Here is an 18,218-nt window from a genome sequence, read left to right on the forward strand (position 1 = left end):
TTCACAAAAAAAAAAAAAAGAATTCACACCAAATAACCAAAACACAATTTGTTATAACATAATAGTACATAACAATTTATTAAAAAAAAATTAAAAACTTAATTTATTAGCACTATATTTTTCTATCCAAATAATCTATTTATTAACCCAAAATATACAAATAATACTTGCAGAAATATAAAGAAGAATAGAAAAGTTACAAAAATAGTACAATAACCACTAAGAAATCAACTTCCTTACTCTTAGTTGATAATATACTTCAAAAAAAAAATATTAAAATAAATTTACTCCAAATGAGATCAAACAATGTGAGTTCTTTTTTAAGATAAAAGGTGAACTAAGATAATAATTACAAGCATTAGAACGTGATGAAATTACCCTAGAAGTTTTATTTGGAGAATTTGATAACATTTTAAAAATTTGAACAAAAGCTTTTTGAATTATCAAATTTCAAGAGATATTTTTAGTTTTTATCACCATTATAATTTGTACTTCTTAGCATAATAAAGGCTAAATTATTAATTTTTTCCCATAATTAATAATACTTGTATCATTATAAGAACCCAATCCCTGTGTTTTTATAACCATTCTTGCAAAGTCCTTTCACTACAAAATCACTTATATAAAAAGTAAAATTCTTTGTCAAATGAACCTTTTTCAAAAGAAGAAGTTTGTTTGGTCTCCTCACCCTTGGGATGAACTTGCCTGCAACCCCGATCTGTCACGCGCAAAGACTCCTTCTTCTGTATCCCATTCGTTGATTCTTCTCAGCACCCACTTCAGATTTTTGCAACATCTCAACCTTTTCTTCGCCGAAAACGGTATCAAGATGTTTTTTTTTTTGGTTTTCCTTTTACCCTCTTAAAATCTCTCACTAGAACGTGTACTGTTATTGCAAATTTTGCATAGATGCGATTTTGGCTGCTTCTGCTATGTATGTATACTCTCTATTTTTTGAACTTCCGATCTATCACAATGGTAAAGATTCCATTTTCACGAGATTTGAGATGTGGGTCTTGATTTGAAGATCTTATTGTGTCTGAATATACTAAATTTTGTGGAACTATGTGTGCTTTCCTCTCACCCCACTAACTTTTTTTTTTTTTCCTTTTTTCGCTTACCAATGTTTGAAGGAGAATTATTTGGGCAGAAATGTAGAATTTTGCATGCACCACTTTGGTAGCATTTGCATAATTCTGCTGGTGTAGACGTGTGACCATGGCTGTCAAACTCGCGACTCGTCCGAGTCCACATACCCTTACCGAGTTAACTCGGCAGTACGCTCGGTTTTTGAGTAAACTAGCAGACTTGGAGTGAACTCGATGAACTCGGTCAAACTCGCGAGTCTGTTCCGAGTTGGCGAGTGCAACTGGGTTTTCCTTTTAACCCAGAACGGTTTCGTTCTGAATGGGGAAAATTAAATTAAATAAACTCACCTTTAGGGTTTCGCGTTTCGTTTTCGTTTTCGTTTCACTTTGCGTCTTCTGTGGAGTGCGCGGAGGTGCCGTTGATCATATAAGGTTAGAGATAGGTGGTGTGGAATTAGGGTTGAATTGTTATGTGGTGTGATTTAGGGAATTAGGGTTCTGTTTTTTTTTTACAAGATGGGCTGCAGATTTTTTTTTTGATTGGAATGCTCTCTGTTTTTTTTAACTGGGAAAACTTGCTGCAATTTATTTTTGGCAGAAGTTGAATTTGGAGCAGTGTATTTTTTAAGAAAGTCTGGGAGTGGATCAAATTCAACTGAGGTTGCATTTGATCTTAAAAATATAACTTTTGATGCCAATGTGGATTGTGATGAAGATGAAGATGAAGATGGAGATGATGGAGGAGAGGATATCATTAGAGGATTGAACCTAAAAACTTTCACATTTGTTCATTTCTAATGATTTAATTTTTATGACTTGAATAATTTAACTCTTGTAGTATTTGTATGAATTTTTTTGTTTGAGGTACTTTGAAGTTATATAATTCTCATTCAGGATTAAATGTAGTTATTTATTATTAATTTTTTTTTTCATGTGAAGTAAACTCTTACAAGTTTATGACTCGAGTCTATGGAGTTCTACGAGTTTACGTAAACTCTCGAGTTTGATAACCTTGTATGTGACCTTTGTGTTTCAATGTTATGTAGCCAGATGTTTGATGGTTGGGTGTGTGCTTTTCTTTTGGTGCTTTCTTGGTCTGTGGAGGTAATTGATGCAAGTGCTGGTGATGCTGATCCAAGCTACAGGTTCATTACTTGTTGCCTTTTGCTCCTTTTTCAGTTTTGCTTGTTGTAGTATCTAGGAAATCTTCATTGCATTCAAATACTCTAAGTTACCCTGAGTTAAGTGGAATTTTGTTGGATTTCTCCATCTAATTTTTTTTTCTTGTTTGGTTTGGATATCAGGGGTTGTGTAGCACAATGTCAGCAGACTGGATGTGTTGGCCAAAGATGCTTTCCAAACTGTAAATTTTCTTCAGATGGAGAATTTTCTGATCGCCCATGGTACATGCAGCAAGGACCACTCTATTTACAATGGAAAAAATGGGATTGTCAATGTGACTGTCGGTACTACTGCATGGTTGATAGAGAGAAAGAAAGGGAGTCACAGAACCTTGGCACAGTCAAATATCACGGCAAATGGCCATTCAGGCGTTTATATGGGATGCAGGTTTGTTGGCAAAGAAGCCATACTTAAGTTTTTCATTTGTGTTGGCATCTAATCATTTTAAATGCCTTTGTTTAATGAACTGCTTTTGTGGCTTTTAACCAGGAGCCTGCTTCTGTGGCTTTTTCTGCTCTCAATCTTGCAATGCATTTTCATGGTTGGGTCTCCTTTTTCATACTTATATACTATAAATTGCCTCTAAAAGATGGAAAGAAGGCATATTATGAGTATGCTGGTCTGTGGCATATATATGGGCTCTTATCACTAAACTCCTGGTTCTGGAGTGGAGTTTTCCACAGTCGGTAAGATATGCAGATATTTTAAGTATTTTGAACTGAATCTAAAGATTTTTGTGTTTAATAATGTCATTCTGATTTGGTTATCCTGCTAATAAAAACCTTGACCATTAATAAATAGGGATTATTTTAGGTGGTGTTAATCAGTCTGTCTGCTGTGTTGTTTGTTCATGAAGATTGAATCAAAATATAAGCGTATCAAATGTGAATGCATAAAAAATTTCTTAATTTATTTTTTAGTTTAAGAATAATTATAATGCTACCTGTTTGGAGGATACCTTGCTATTTGACCATAAATAGTAATTAGTTTTTGGTGGTGTCAATCTGTCTGTATTATTTTTTGCTAGTGAAGTTATACCTTTTAGCTCTTAATTTGAAGTCTGAATCAGCTGGCAAAAGACATGACTCAAATTGAATCACTGTGTATGTATGCATATGAAATGTTAATGCAGAAACAGTTTCTTAATTTTATTTTTGGTTTAAGAATATTTCTAATACTAAGATTCATTGACATCTTTGAAGAAGGCTCACCTAAAATTCATTTTTGTGTAGTCCATAATATATAAGCGGTTTTAATTAAACTAATTACTATATTGTTCTGAATTATGTTGATGTTTCAAGAAATTTCCTCAGTCTTGCTTTAAAAAATCCCACTTTAACAGTGAAAAAGAAACAAAACATGTCACATTAATAGTTGAACATAGCTATTTATGTATCCTAAAATTTCCCTTTCATCTGAAGTTCTTTTTTCTTTTCTTCTTTTCCTCTCTTAGTCTTAAATTTAAATTGTCTGCGTCTTTTTGTACTGCAGAGATGTTGATCTAACAGAGAAACTAGACTACTCATCTGCAGTGGTTCTCCTTGGATACTCCCTCATTTTAGCCATCTTACGAACCTTCAGTGTTCGGGATGAGGCTACCAGAGTTATGGTTGCTGCTCCATTTATTGCTTTTGTGACCACCCACGTAATGTACATCAACTTCTATTTACTAGATTACGGTATGTCCTGTCATGTAATCTTTATATTATTATTGCCTAGAGTGGAGTTGAAGGCAGGACCAATTTGTTATTGATCTCCTTGACAAAATCACGTATCTTGAGATCTCTGTTAATTATGTATGTCCTTCATCTTTGTGGCTTCTGCTTCCATCACAAGATTATTGACAACATTCTTAGCTTATCATTTTTCTTCCCAGTTCCAACCCATTCTTTGACCTTAAGCATATGAGACTGATTTTTGAGGGGGTGCAAAGATTGGATTTGGTTTTGAATAGCTACCATCTTTAACAAAATTGAAGTTATGAGTTTACTGCAAGTTTCCCAATGCAAGAGCTTTTATGTGCACATGAGAGAGACATAAGTTTTGACTTGTATTTTTTCTTTATTATATCTTTCATTTCTCTTATCCATTTTCTCTTGTGCTGATTTTGATAACATTTTCAACCTTACTGTAGGATGGAATATGATAGTTTGTGTAGTGATGGCCGTGGCACAGCTTTCCATGTGGGCAGTTTGGGCTGGTTGTAGTAAGCATCCTTCACGTTGGAAGCTATTGTTTGTTGTTTTTTCTGGTGGCCTTGCAATGCTCCTAGAAATCTATGATTTCCCTCCATATCATGGACTTTTTGATGCACATGCTATTTGGCATGCCACTACCATTCCTCTAACCTACATTTGGTGGAGTTTCATCAGAGATGATGCTGTGTTTCGAACCTCTAATCTCGTTAAGAAGGCCAAGTAACTTCCTTTTCTACTCACTCAACGCTTTAAAGATCATTCTTCTACTCACAGCCAAGGCTGTGTTTGATGTTGTACTTGAAGTGCTCATTTCACTTTCTATCATTAGTATAGATTTAGCTGCTGAGTTTTGCCTTTACATTTGGGTGAAAGATGAAGTTGACATTCTTGACCATCACTTCAAGACTGAAAGACCATTTCAGGATTTTGCCAAATGTATTATATTCTTACTTGTATTGCTCGAGTGATTCAATTTTGAAGGATTCTTAGGTAGGTTTGCATGTGTACTATGGACAGAATGAAATGGAACTGTTATATCAGCTCTGTTTTATTCCATGCATTTTAGTTTGCATCAAAATGTGCCATTTTTGAGAAATCACGTAGTCTATAACATGTTCTATATTTGAAATTCATCAAATGTAGAGAACTAAACTCATTCCATTCTGTTCTGATATGTCAACGACACTACCTTAACATGTTTTTTTGACGTTTAAAAACTGTAGAATCCTTCCAGTAACTGAGTTTTAAGCGTTTGGATATTTTCAAAGTGATTATTGGTTACAATATCATGTTGATTTTACAACTAGAACTTGTTAGTAGTAAGGCTAGAATAAGATATCAAAGAATATATTGAAAAAAATGTGCAATTGTCTTGATAACATTTTTCTCTGTAATTAATACCAGGAAGAATAGAAGAAACAAACCATTTAAGTTATGTGTGGCAAAAGTATTTGAAAAGTCTATTGAAGACTTTTTCAGTTAAACTAGTTTAATAAATTATAACTTTTGAGTAAGATTTGGTGAAGTAATTGATAAATGTAAAATGAATTATACATGTTAATATGTTGTTTTGTGTAAATTTTAATTTATTTTATTGATAAAATGGAAATTTTGTTGATTTTTAGCTTTGTAGCTTTTTTTATAGATTAATTATATACATTTTTTATTTATTTTTACTTGTTATATTTTTCATATTATTTATTCAGTTATTTATCTAAAATATCTTATATTGTTTAAAGAAGAGAAACAAATTAGTAAAAAGAATTAAATGTTTATTTAGATACAATTAAAAGTAATAAAAATTATTCTCTTTTATTAAGAAAATTATTTTTTAACTTAATAATTAAAATTATTTTCTTTTATAAAAATAGATTTCAACATTACTTTATATAAACAAGTGTTTAATTATAAAGCAATATTATATATGTAACTATAATTTATAATACAACAAAATATAACAATACAAGGTTTTATTATTATAATCAATATAAGTATTTGTCCAAATTTATCCATTAACTTTGTCCTCTAATAAAAAGAAAATATGTAAAATAGGCGTAAAGAAATTAAATGTGTTGGAAATATTTCTAATATACTCTCTTGTTTCATTTGTATAACACAGAAAAATTTATGTGATGATAATGGGATAATTAAAAAAAACTAAATAATATTTATGTTCATCTCAATTAAACAAAGATAAAATAAATAAATAAATTCTATAAAAGTTAAACCCAAAAAAAAAAAACCTTAAACCATTTCTCGGTTCCCCCTTGCATTGCTCTGAAGCTCTCAACCTGTGTTTCAAAATTCTCCTTCGCCGCTGCCATGTTCCGCCGCGCCATTCCTTTCGGCGCATTAAGAAACGTGCGTTTCGGCGTTAGGCACAAATCCGGCGGCGGAAGAAGGCCGAAGAAGAAAACTTATCACAGAGTGGCGGAACTAGACAGAGTGATGGAACTGCGGAAGAAGCCATTGATGATTCTCCACCTCGCCTCCCTCATCCAGTCTCAGCCCCACCACTCCCCCCTCTTCCTCCGCGACCTCGAGAAGAACGTCGGCTTCGTTCGCAAATGGGCCTTCATGGCCCTCATCGACAAACACCCCTCCGTCTTCCGCGTCGCCGGGACGCCCCCTTCCGTCTCTCTCACGGCCCGGGCCCGAACCCTAGCCCAGGAAGAGGCCCACGCCCGAGCCTCCATGGAATCCCTCTTGGTTACCAACCTGCGGAAGCTGCTCATGCTCTGCGTCGATTGCAAGCTGCCGCTTCAAACGCTGGAGCTCGTTGGGCCTCAGTTGGGCCTTCCCTCCGATTTTAAGGACTGTTTGGTTCCGAAATACCCGCAGTTTTTCGCGGTTAAGCCCTTCCGCGGAAGGGACTGTCTTCTGTTGGAGGATTGGGATTCCACCTTGGCTGTCACTGCTAGAGAGACTAGGTACGTGTGTTTGGATAATAATCATTACATACATTGTAGAAGTTTTTGCATCTGAACGCTTTAAATTGTGAAGATTTTTTTTTTCTTTCCAAATAGATTCTTCGGAGAATTCTGCCGAGCAAACCAATGTAACAGTTGCATGTTACATGTCTTGGAATTTGCTAAATTTTAGGATTTTGTTTTTAAATATTGTGCATGTTTTCATCTCAGAAATTGTCTCCGCTAGTTAATTTGTTATTAGAAGAGAGCTGCAATTTATTACTAAGAGAGGAAAAGAGAGACAAATATGATATGTAAGAAAGAATACTAAGGAAAGTGATGGACACAAAAAGTATGGGTGTATAAAGAACACAACTCTTAAGAAGAAAGTTAATTTGGTTGTTGACTTTGATGTTTATTTGTCCGTTCATCCTTCACAAAAAAAATATTGTAGTATGTTAGAATTTGGGTTTAGACTTAACTCATTCCTATTAAAATAATTCATTATATGAGATTTGTATCCCCTTGGATATTATTACTGGTAAAAACGAGTTATAAGATAGAATTTATGTTAAGATTTCCATCCCCTTGAATATTCTATTTTAGACTGTTACTAGTAAAAACCTTATAAGATAGAGTTTATGTTGTGTTTATAAACGATATCTTAATCATATCATTGGTCAATAAGGGATCTTCAAGGTATCCTTTTATTCTGAGGACCAGCTATCTCAAGTATGTTGGACTAGTTATTTGCCAATGTTCTCATAACAACCCGATATTGAGTAACACTATAGGTCAACAATTATTAGTAAGATAGACTCTCAAATCATATTCTACTTATATACTTTATTTAAAGATATAATTACTGATGAATGGTTGATCTCCAACATAGTCCATGATTCATAACTTTAGTACCCTTCCATGAATATGGTCTTCCATAACATTATGAAAATTAAAGACTCTAATGGTTACTTCTCATAATATTACCGATCATAGTTTTATTTATTTTGCTAAAATAATTGCTTCTTTTTTTTGTTTAAGTTGCTATTTCTAGATACATGTTTGCATTTGTTTAACTTTTAAGAAATTTTTTTCTTCTTAGTTTTGGGTTAGAATTAGATTATTTTGAATAATAATTTAATTTTTTTGCAACTTTTAAAAGCCCTTTTAATTTAAAAAGGTGATTATTTCTCAGTGAAAAGGTGTTCTCTAACGACATAAATAGTGAGACTTTGAACATAATTTTTTTGGGTACAAAATGAGTTAATTTATACATGAATTAGGTTGGCACAGGAAGGAGTTGTGGACCTGAAGGCAAACGGGGATAGGAGGAAGGTGAATATTTCAAGAGATGGGAACTACCTTGGTCCATTTGCATTCAAAATGAATTTTCCTGCTGGTTTTAGGCCAAATGTTGGTTTCCTTAAGCATCTTGAGAGGTGGCAGAAGTTGGAGTTCCCTTCTCCTTATTTGAATGCAAGGAGATTTGATGCTGCTGATCCAAAAGCTAGAAAACGAACTGTGGCAGTGATTCATGAGCTCTTGAGCTTGACCATGGAGAAGAGGATGACATCTGCACAACTTGAGGCATTTCATGCAGAGTGTCTTTTGCCCTCTCAATTACTGCTTTGCTTGATAAAGCATCAGGGGATATTTTACCTCACTAATAAAGGTGAACGGAGTACCGTGTTCCTCAAAGATGCATACCTTGGTTCCAACTTGATAGACAAGTGTCCTCTGTTGCAATTTTATGATAAATTTATGGCACTCTGTGGTAGAGGAAATATTGATTTGTGTGACAACAAGAATTCCTTACCAGCCATTATTTAGAAGTTGAATTTGATTGATTTTTTAGTGATACGGGAATTCTGCATCTCTTCCTAGTTGGTAGGAAATTTAACTGGAAAAGTATGCAGCAGTAAGGATATCATGCCTTACTTAAAAGAAAAACCATGTAAGTACAATCTCCTCATACTTCTACATCAAAATTGTTGATGGATTAGGAATATTGGTTATAGCTAGAAAGGCTGTGATCAGAAGTGAAATTTGACTTCATAAATTAGAATATTTTCATTGCAGTCAGAGGTTGAAGTGATTCAGAAAAGTCTTATCGTTTAAACTTCTGATGCTCATAGTTCGGCCAATATTTATGCCCACATTTAATTTGATCATTGGTCTTAAGGCCTTTTCAGCATGATGATAAAAATGACATTTAGAAGTTCATCAAAAGAAGGGGCTAGGCATGGAAGTATTTACAGCATCATTATGCTTCGGATGCTTTAGCGTAAATTTGCTGCCTTAATCTGAAGATGCTTCTATGAAGATTTTGGCACTCCTTTGATACATTTGTGGCTGACTAGTTAAAGAGCTATAATCGCTTGAAGTGCATTAAAGCAACCATCAGAGTTTTGGTGCAGAGATTGTTCTAAATGCTTTCTCACATGTGTATCATACTTAGGCGTCAGTGCTGGTGTGAGAGTCGTTAGTTGTTCTCAAGGTAATATTCCCTCACTCCTTATGTTCATATATTATTATTCTCAAGATATAAATTGAAGCTTCTCCTTGCATCAAATGATTAAAGCCTTGTAGAATGGATTTATGATGGCATTTTTTCTCTATTGATCAGGAATATAAAAGAAAAACAAGAAAAAATTGAAATTATTTTTGCTGTAAGTTAAAGTTATTTATTCATAAGTTAATTCATAGATTTTCTCTCATGTATCTTCTCTTCCTTTTTATTTTAATTTATGTATAAGCTAATTTTATTTTTCTCCTAGAAGTGTTTATGAAGAAACTCCACCACACATACCCTGAATGAAGAGCTTCAGATTTCATGAAAATATATCCTTTCTTGGGGACTACTACCTAGATACATACGATTTCTAGGGGTAGTACATTACTTTGGATGCTATCACATAATTGTATGTATTATAAATCACTACATGAACTGCTAAATGACTTTAGACAAGATGGTTTACCATTAAATTTATAACCAATTATAGCCCATTTTTTAGAGGGAAAGACAATGTTTTATTAATCAATATGTTTTATTAATATGCAAAAAGTTAGTTTGTTGTGCGAAACCCTTACTAGAATTCATTAGTCAACATGTTGATGGCTTATTAAGACAATTTAACTAATTCAAATCGATTTTTCATCTTGTTATAGAGTTTCATCGTGAGTATTTATCTTTTATTATACGATCTTTTGAAAGACAGATTGCTGACTTGACAATATTTGAGCTTCTTATCACATGACGATCTTGTAGTTTCTTTTATAACTTACTTAAAACAAAGATATTAGTTTAAAACTAGATATTATTTGTTATGATTATAATCATGAGTCTTCTATACCTTTTTATAAAGATTATACTATTTAAGATTAGACGGTTGAGACAAGACTATTAGATCAAATCTTCCAATAATCACCTTGTCTTAGGTTTAACACTATTATTTAAAGAATAACTAAGTTAATCTAGCAACTAAACAAGAATTATCCCAAAGTAGAACTAAAGTAAAAATACAAAATCAAATTATTACATATTAAATCATGATTAAGAGTCCTAATGACTCTATTGGTCTTATGAAGCTTCTTTTCAAGTTTCTTTGTCTTGCTCCTAGAAGTTTGTTGGGTGACTTTCTCAAAACTTAGCCATTGATCTTGTGTTAACTCTTCCTTGATGATCAGTTGTTCACACATTTTGGTCCAAACATAACCCACAATAGCTAATTTTGCGAGTGTGTCTCAATAATTTTTTTGATCTTTATGGAATGATAAATTTGATTTATCTTGGTATAGGTACACGGGAGAATAGGATGGCTTTTTTTCAAAATTGTTTGATCCAAAGCTTAATGAGTGTGAGAAAAATTTGAAAACTTGCTTTGAACACTTTATTTTAGACCTACATTGAATGTATGTATTTCATCCCTTCTTTTGACATTGTTATATAATAAAAATAACTTCGAGTTTAAATTATTGAAGACTAAAACTTGTATGAAATTTTTCTCACAATTAAATATTTTTGTTAACTATTCATGTATTGATATCATCAAAATTAATTTTTAGAGTTTCGTCTCAAGAGTGAGTCGAAATGCTTAGATATCATCCTAAAGTAACTTGAGTCTAACATTTTAACTAACAACAAAGCCTTTTCAATTTGGTTGGGGTTTATTTAATAATTTGGTGGTGCCAATAGTAGGCCCAATATTGAAGTCGAGTTTAGTATATGGGCTAGTTTATTAACAATCGATTACTTTTTCTTCCAACACCCCATAATTTTTAAAACAACCATTTTACCATCATAAAGGTGATTTCTAGATTACCTGTTCTAAAAATCTTTTGGAACAAGTTTTCTGTAATTTTTGGAACATGATTTCTAGAACACAATTTCCAAAACAGGATTTTCATAACATTATTTTCAAAACAAAATATATGAAATGCATTTTTGAACGAGCTTTTTGGAATACAATTTTTGAAACAGGCTTTTCAAAATATATGAGATACTTTGTGGAATAAACTTTTCAAGACAAGCTTCTTGGAAAAAAATTTCCAAAACATATGAGATGCATTCCAAAAGAAAATTTCTAGAACAATATTGTCATAACATATATAGCTTTTTGGAACAAACTTCCAACTAAACCCACCATTTTACTCTTTATCTTCTTCTTCCTCCCAAAGAGTGCACTGGTAGTGTGGTACAACAAGGGAGGATATTTTAGTTTTTTTCTTTATTATAGGTGTGCGATTAGTAATCATGAGGGTACATGAAGAAAAATCATTTGCAATTAAGACATAGCTTCCTTTTTATTTGGGTCCCTGCACCTTCATAGCTTCTTGTGTCACCCCATACTTTTTAAAGTATCAAAAATACTCTTTATTATATTGATGTTTTTCTTTTTGGAATGGGTGATCTAAAAAAATTCTGGATTATAGAATACGACAAGTATTTTTGGATTAGGAATACCATCCAGATTCTACAATCCAAAATGAATCTCTTTAAAAAAATACATTATCGATTATAAAATCGGTAAGATATTTCTATATTGTAGATTCCAAAAGGTATTTTCAGATCCGAGAATATCTGGTGTATTTTGTAATCCAAAATAATTTTTTAAGGAAAAAAAAATTTCAGATTGTAGAATTCAGAAAATATTTTTAGATTCTACAATTTGGGAGATGTAAATAAAAAAAAATATATTTTTGAATTATAAAATTTGGAATGTATTTTTTAACATCTATTATATGAGGTCAATTTGATATCATATGATTTTTATGAATGCAAACGAAAGTCAATTTGATTGAATTTTTATGATTTAGTTGTTTTTCTTTGTTGTCTTTATAGAGAATATTCTTTTATTTGATTTCTTGTTTTTATTTTTTTTCTTTTTTTGGTTTAAACTTCCAAGGTAGTTACTTAAATTATTTTTGTGAGTTTTTTTCCGCATGAATTTGATCTAATTCCTCATGTTTTGTTTTCTATTTTTTAATTTTATGTTATTTTTTTATGTGATGGCAAAAACATTACTAAGCATGGATTTTATTAAAAAAACTAATAATTATTATAAAAATATAAAACAAAATATCTCAAAAATAAGTAAATAGTTACATATTCATTTCTTTTTTTTCATTAAATAAGATAAAACTTCGATTTTATTAACAGTACTAATAGTCACGTCATACACAGTAAAAACACCAATTTCACATCACAATTCATTAAATTAATGTTTAAATTATATTAATTTTAATTTTTAAATAAAAATATAATTATATTATTATAGAGAGTTGTTAAATGAAAGTAGGTGTGAAAGAAATTTTTATGATTATGGGTACAATGTGTCCCTGAGCACATGATTTATGTGTACATTGGCAGCAAGTTCAATAGTTTTAGATATGTACTATTTCTGCACACCAAGAAGCTGTGATAGTGCATTGTCATAGAGCATTATAACCCTACACATTCATCAGTTTACACTTATGCACTTATCTACTTTTTGAGGCACTTGCAGAACTCCCATGTTCTCACTCTGAATCTTTAAAAGGGCTATTTACAACTACTACTAACCACTCTATTCAATGTTTCCTCATTCAATTTCATTACAAAAGAAAATGTGAGAAAAAGAAAATGTGAGAGAGAAACAAAATTGTTCCGACTAGGAAGATGGGATGGGACCTAGAGAAATGTTGACTGACTTCGTCTTTTTTCTTTCTATTGGTCGTTCAGCTCGCATTTCAGCCTACTCCTTCAGTCTTCGTATTACTCTTTTAGGTCTCGATCGCCTGATCGCTCAGTCTCTGAGAAGAATGCCGAATGGGGGTACCTGCAGAAGGCACTCCGACGCTCAAGTCAGCAAAGGGCGTTCGGCATTCAGAAGTGTACAGTCATTAAGTCATTAATGATGTACCTTGTTTCTTGGAATATGCGCTATTTATATTATTTTAATGGGCTTACCTTATTAGGCTGAATTAGTGAGGTCGATCGTACTTAGAGGTGTATTACCTAATTCGTAATGATGGTTTAACTTTGCTAACATTGATTTAAGCGTTAATAGACCAAAGGTGTCGATCATCCTGCATGATCGTGTATCGTTCGGTCGACTCGGCTGTGGAAGCATCTGGTGCTGACTGTTCGGTCCATACTGCTACACATATGACGTGTTTATATAATCATATGATGCATTACCTAATGATAAGTTTTTTTTTTTTAAAAAAAGAAATTTTTTTAGTTACTTTACTGATTCCCTTTTATCATTAATGGATGATGTATTTTTTTATCTTTTAGTTTGTTTATCAATTAATTTTTATTATTAATAAATAAATTTTAAATTCTTATTTAATTAGTTATTGATATTTTAATTATTATTTTTTTAAAAATAAATAATTTGTTATTAAAATATTGATAGTTAATTAGATATTAATTTAAAAATTATTTATTAATAATAAAAACTAATTTAGATATTAGTAAATTTTTTAAGTCTCTAAAATAGTATATAACAACTAATTATTTTTTTTTTAATATTAATTTTTATTTAATAATTTATTAGCAATATTTAATAAAAAAATAAAGAAATTAATCTGACAAATTAAAGAAATTGAAGAAGAGAAATGGAGTTGATTAACGAATTACAAATGAAAAAAAGAACTAGTGATAAGTCTAGTTGACAATAAAATCAAACTACAAATTCTTAAACGAAAATAAAAAGTATTTTAAACACTCACTCAAATAAAAAATTTAAAGACTTAATTAAAAATACCTATATTTATAAAATTTATAAGCATATATTATATATGAAAACTTAAGAGTTATATACTAGAATTTTGAAAAAGAAAATGTGTGTATCAGCCTAATAATTTTTCCTTCAAAAAAAGGAAAATTTATAACACGATTATTGTGAGCGTTTCATTTTTACTTTGCATATTACACAATTTATTTTAAATATACCTATGTTGTTGGAATAAATTTTATAGGTGTAAAAAATTTGAAAGTTCCAAATATATAAAATATATTAATTTTAAAAAAAAACTATTTACATATAAATTTGTAAATATGAAAGAAAAAATGTTGGGAGGCCGATACACAAATTGTGGAAGACAGAAAAATTGTAGGGAAAGTCTGAAAAACAAAAAATAAAATATTAATGAAACACAAAAAAATGGATGCATAATAGTTTTTTGTTTTAGTTTGAGTTTTTTAATTGTAATTTAATTTTAAAAATTTAATGTTATATTAAATTACGTTAAAAATAAAAAAAAAAACTAATTACTTATCTGTTGAAGTATATATAAAAATTTAAGTTCATTGTAAGAAGTGCAGACATCTGTTTTTTTTTAAAAAATTAAATTGGTGTAATAAATATTTATATTAAAACGGAAGAAAAATAATTTGATGTAATTAGAATCCATTAATTGCATTTATTAATAACGTAAAATGGATGCAGAATTCAAGCATATTGGATGATGTTACATTCTTTATACTATTAATAAATACATTTAATGAATTTCATTACGGATACAATACAATGATAACGAATTTAAAAATAATTAAAGTAAGATCAAAATTAATTATTTTTATTATTATTATATTCATATTTTTTTTATAAAGAAATAAAACCAAATGATATAAAAGGATAACAACTAAATCAAAATAAAAAAAAGAGTTAAAAACTATAATTTTTTTAAAGTGAGATGAAGATATGAAAAAAATTAAATTATTTTATTGTAAGAACTATTTTACGTTTTCCACCTTTTATAAACTCTTTTGTTCCACTTTGACAAACTACTTCATATTTAAAATTTAAAATTAATAACTGCTTATTTAAAATTTAAAATTAATAACTACTTTTTACAAAATAACAGTATATTAATATTAAAAATAAAATAAAAAAGCAGTTTTCAATTAATTATTTAGTACATACTTAAAAATAGAAAATGACTGAAACATAAAAAATAAAATAATAAAATAAAATAGATTTTTTTTTTTTAAAAAACAGTTATAATGGAGTTCTTTTATATAGGTATAAATATAGATTATTAACTATAATTTATATTATTTTTTAGTTTATTCGCTAATGGTATAGGGGAGTAGTTATACATTTTTATATTAATCTTAATAAATTTATGTGTATTTTATTAATTTTTTATTATTTTACTTCATTTCTCTTTATATATTTTTATTATTTAATTTATTTCTAATAGTTTTTTTATTTAATTTTTTATTATGTGGTTTACTTCAAGATATATATTAGTGCTTTTTATTTTAATTTTTGTTCTTATTATTTATTTTCCTTCTAATAATATGCTAATCTTTTTTATTTTTTTATGTTTCTATTGTTTAATTTACTTCTTCAAATATATTGATTCTTTTATTCTACTAAGTTCTTTTTATTTGATTATTTACTAGTTAAATATTTTTCTAATTCCATAATTTATATACTTTTTATTTAATTTATCCCAGTCATATTCTAGTGCATTTCTTTTATGTTTCCTTTATTTAAAATTATTTCCTACTACATATTAGTCCACACTCAATTACTCAATTAAAAGTTCTTGCTTTAATTCTTATTTTATTTAATTTCTTTTATTATATAAAACAGTTTAAATATTATTTTCTATTCAACACATTCATATAAAGAAAGAATATAAAAAATAAATAAGTCTTAATTCAACAAATTTTATTAGATAGAAGTTACCTATATATTTATATTATCTTTATACTTTATTACAAAGAATAAATATAGTAAAGATAATTTTAAAGTATATACATAACTTTTTGTCTAAACTTTTTGAATTAAAAATTTATTTACTTTTGATCTTCGTTTTATATAAAATAATAATAAAAAATAATATCTAAATATTTTACCTAAAACAAAAGAAAAAAAAAATAAGAATTAAAGCAAGAACTTTAAATGGATAAATTGGATGTGGACCCATATATCATAAGAAATAATTTTAAATAAGAGAAACATAAAAGAAATGGACAAATATATCATTCGGGACAAATTAAATATAAAAACATAAATAAAATAAGGAATTGAAATCACTTGTAAATAATAAAATAATAACATAAAAGAATAAAATGACCAATATATTACTGAAAGTAAACTAAATGATAAAATCATAAAAAATAAAAAGGATCCGCATATTATTAAAAAGAAAACAAATAATAAGAAGAAAAATTAAAACAAAAAAGACTAGTAAATAAGTGAAAGTAAATTTAATAATAGAAATATAAAATAATAAAATGGACAAGTGTGTCTCAAAATATTTTAAATCATAGAAATATAAAACTTAAATTAAATTGAATAATCAAAATGCAAAAATGAGAAGAAGAATGCAGATGAACTATTACAAATAAACCAAATGATAGAAGCAAAAATAAATATAAAATATTATAAGGCTCAAAATAAATAAAAAGTTAATAAGATACATATATGTGTATAAAGATTAATATAAGAAAAATTTCTAACCTCACTTTTCCCTTACCTTTTAGTGATGAAACTTAGAAGGAGAATAGATAGAGAGAAAGAAAGAGATGAAAGGAAACACAAGAAGTAGAATGGAGTGAGTGAGAAAGAGAAGGGTTAGAGGGTATTTATAGAGTTTGTTTTAAATACTAATAGATACAGAAAAAATCATTAAATACAAACCAATTTTACAAAATAGTAATAGCTAGTTATTAAATTATATATTATTTTAAAGACTAACAAATTATTTGTATTTAAAGTAGTTTCTAAGTTTATAAACTAGTTTCTGAATGGGGATCTAATTAGTTAATTGATATTTAATTAACTATCAAGGTTTTAACTAAAAAGTTTAGAATCTAAAGTAGTTGGTACTTTGCTAGCTAATTAGATACCAATTTAGAAACAAATTTATAAATTTTGTTAATTATAGAAACTACTTTAGATATAAATAATTTTTTTAGTATCTAATTTAGTCAATATGATGATTGATTATGTTTTCTCTCTCTAAAATTAGTTTCTATTTAATTATTTTGTTGTATTGATATTGTAATTATTAATTAAGGTGGGGTGTCGGACACGCGTTACGCGTTACTATTTAATGGAATTTCATATTCTTTTACAAACCAACTCATCATCTAAACGTTTGTAATTGATATTTATCAATAGTTTTCAAGATTAATTAAATTACAATTCAACCCTCTTTATTGTGATTTCCTTATTTTTCACATCTTTCATTGAAAAACTTTCCGTTATAGACTTCTTGTAAAATATCATTGGAGCTTACATGTAAATCTATGTCCTCTTGTAAATGCTTACATAGTATGATTTTTTTTAATGGTGTAACATCTTTACTTATTTATTTTATCTTTACTTTAAATATAAAAATTATAAAAAAATCTTATGCTTTAATTCTTATTATTAAGTTCATATTTTAAAAGTTCTACACATATTAGAACCTTCATGCTTTATTCAAATAAAGTATAAATGGAAAACAAATAAAACCTCAATTAGTTTATAAGGAGTAAAATGAAAATAATGTAAGTTTTAACAAATTTATTTAACTTTAAATAGAATATAAATAACTTGAAACAATTTTAAGATTTTTTTGAAAATTATTAGTACAATTTTAAGATTTTTTTAGTCTCTAACATAATATCTAATTTAATCAGTATGGTAATAATTAATTTTTGTCTTTAAGTTTCATATCTATTTAATAATTTTCTTCTAGTGTAGGCACGCGAAGAGAAAAGAAGAGATAAAGATAATGCAAGCACAAGAAATATAAAAGATTGAATAAGAGAGAGAAGAGTCAATATACGCATCATCAATTAATGAAAATTTCATATTCTTTTACAGATCATCTTCTTAACATTATTAATTAGT

General features: G+C 29.0%; 2 protein-coding genes across 8 annotated transcripts; both read left to right on the plus strand.

Moving 5' to 3' along the window:
- The first annotated feature begins 574 nt into the window (after nucleotides 1-574).
- LOC137822968 (uncharacterized) lies at nucleotides 575-5,131 on the plus strand. 4 transcript variants are annotated; one of them, XM_068628035.2, is made up of 6 exons: nucleotides 575-821; nucleotides 2,139-2,233; nucleotides 2,393-2,657; nucleotides 2,760-2,956; nucleotides 3,762-3,949; nucleotides 4,405-5,131. In XM_068628035.2, the coding sequence occupies exons 2-6, from the start codon at nucleotides 2,139-2,141 to the stop codon at nucleotides 4,689-4,691; spliced, it is 1,032 nt and encodes a 343-aa protein (XP_068484136.1). In that variant the 5' UTR covers nucleotides 575-821; the 3' UTR covers nucleotides 4,692-5,131. The 4 variants fall into 4 exon arrangements, with proteins under 4 accessions (XP_068484136.1, XP_068484126.1, XP_068484144.1 ...); XM_068628025.2 differs by having other exon boundaries at nucleotides 583-821; nucleotides 2,135-2,233; XM_068628043.2 differs by having other exon boundaries at nucleotides 773-934; nucleotides 2,135-2,233.
- Nucleotides 5,132-6,215: 1,084 nt separating this feature from the next.
- On the plus strand, nucleotides 6,216-9,897 carry LOC137829576 (Ubiquitin carboxyl-terminal hydrolase family protein). Of its 4 annotated transcripts, XR_011084039.2 has the most exons (5): nucleotides 6,217-6,897; nucleotides 8,160-8,830; nucleotides 9,069-9,373; nucleotides 9,503-9,545; nucleotides 9,657-9,791. XR_011084039.2 is itself a non-coding variant. In XM_068636409.2 (2 exons), the coding sequence occupies exons 1-2, from the start codon at nucleotides 6,290-6,292 to the stop codon at nucleotides 8,704-8,706; spliced, it is 1,155 nt and encodes a 384-aa protein (XP_068492510.1). In that variant the 5' UTR covers nucleotides 6,216-6,289; the 3' UTR covers nucleotides 8,707-8,954. The 4 variants fall into 4 exon arrangements, 1 of the variants encoding a protein (XP_068492510.1); XR_016517805.1 differs by lacking the exon at nucleotides 9,503-9,545 and having other exon boundaries at nucleotides 9,657-9,897; XR_016517804.1 differs by lacking the exon at nucleotides 9,657-9,791 and having other exon boundaries at nucleotides 8,160-9,373; nucleotides 9,503-9,593.
- The last annotated feature ends 8,321 nt before the right edge of the window (nucleotides 9,898-18,218 follow it).

This window comes from Phaseolus vulgaris, chromosome 11 (genome assembly GCF_051622355.1).
Source record: "Phaseolus vulgaris cultivar YP4 chromosome 11, ASM5162235v1, whole genome shotgun sequence".
Classification (NCBI taxonomy): Eukaryota; Viridiplantae; Streptophyta; class Magnoliopsida; order Fabales; family Fabaceae; genus Phaseolus; species Phaseolus vulgaris.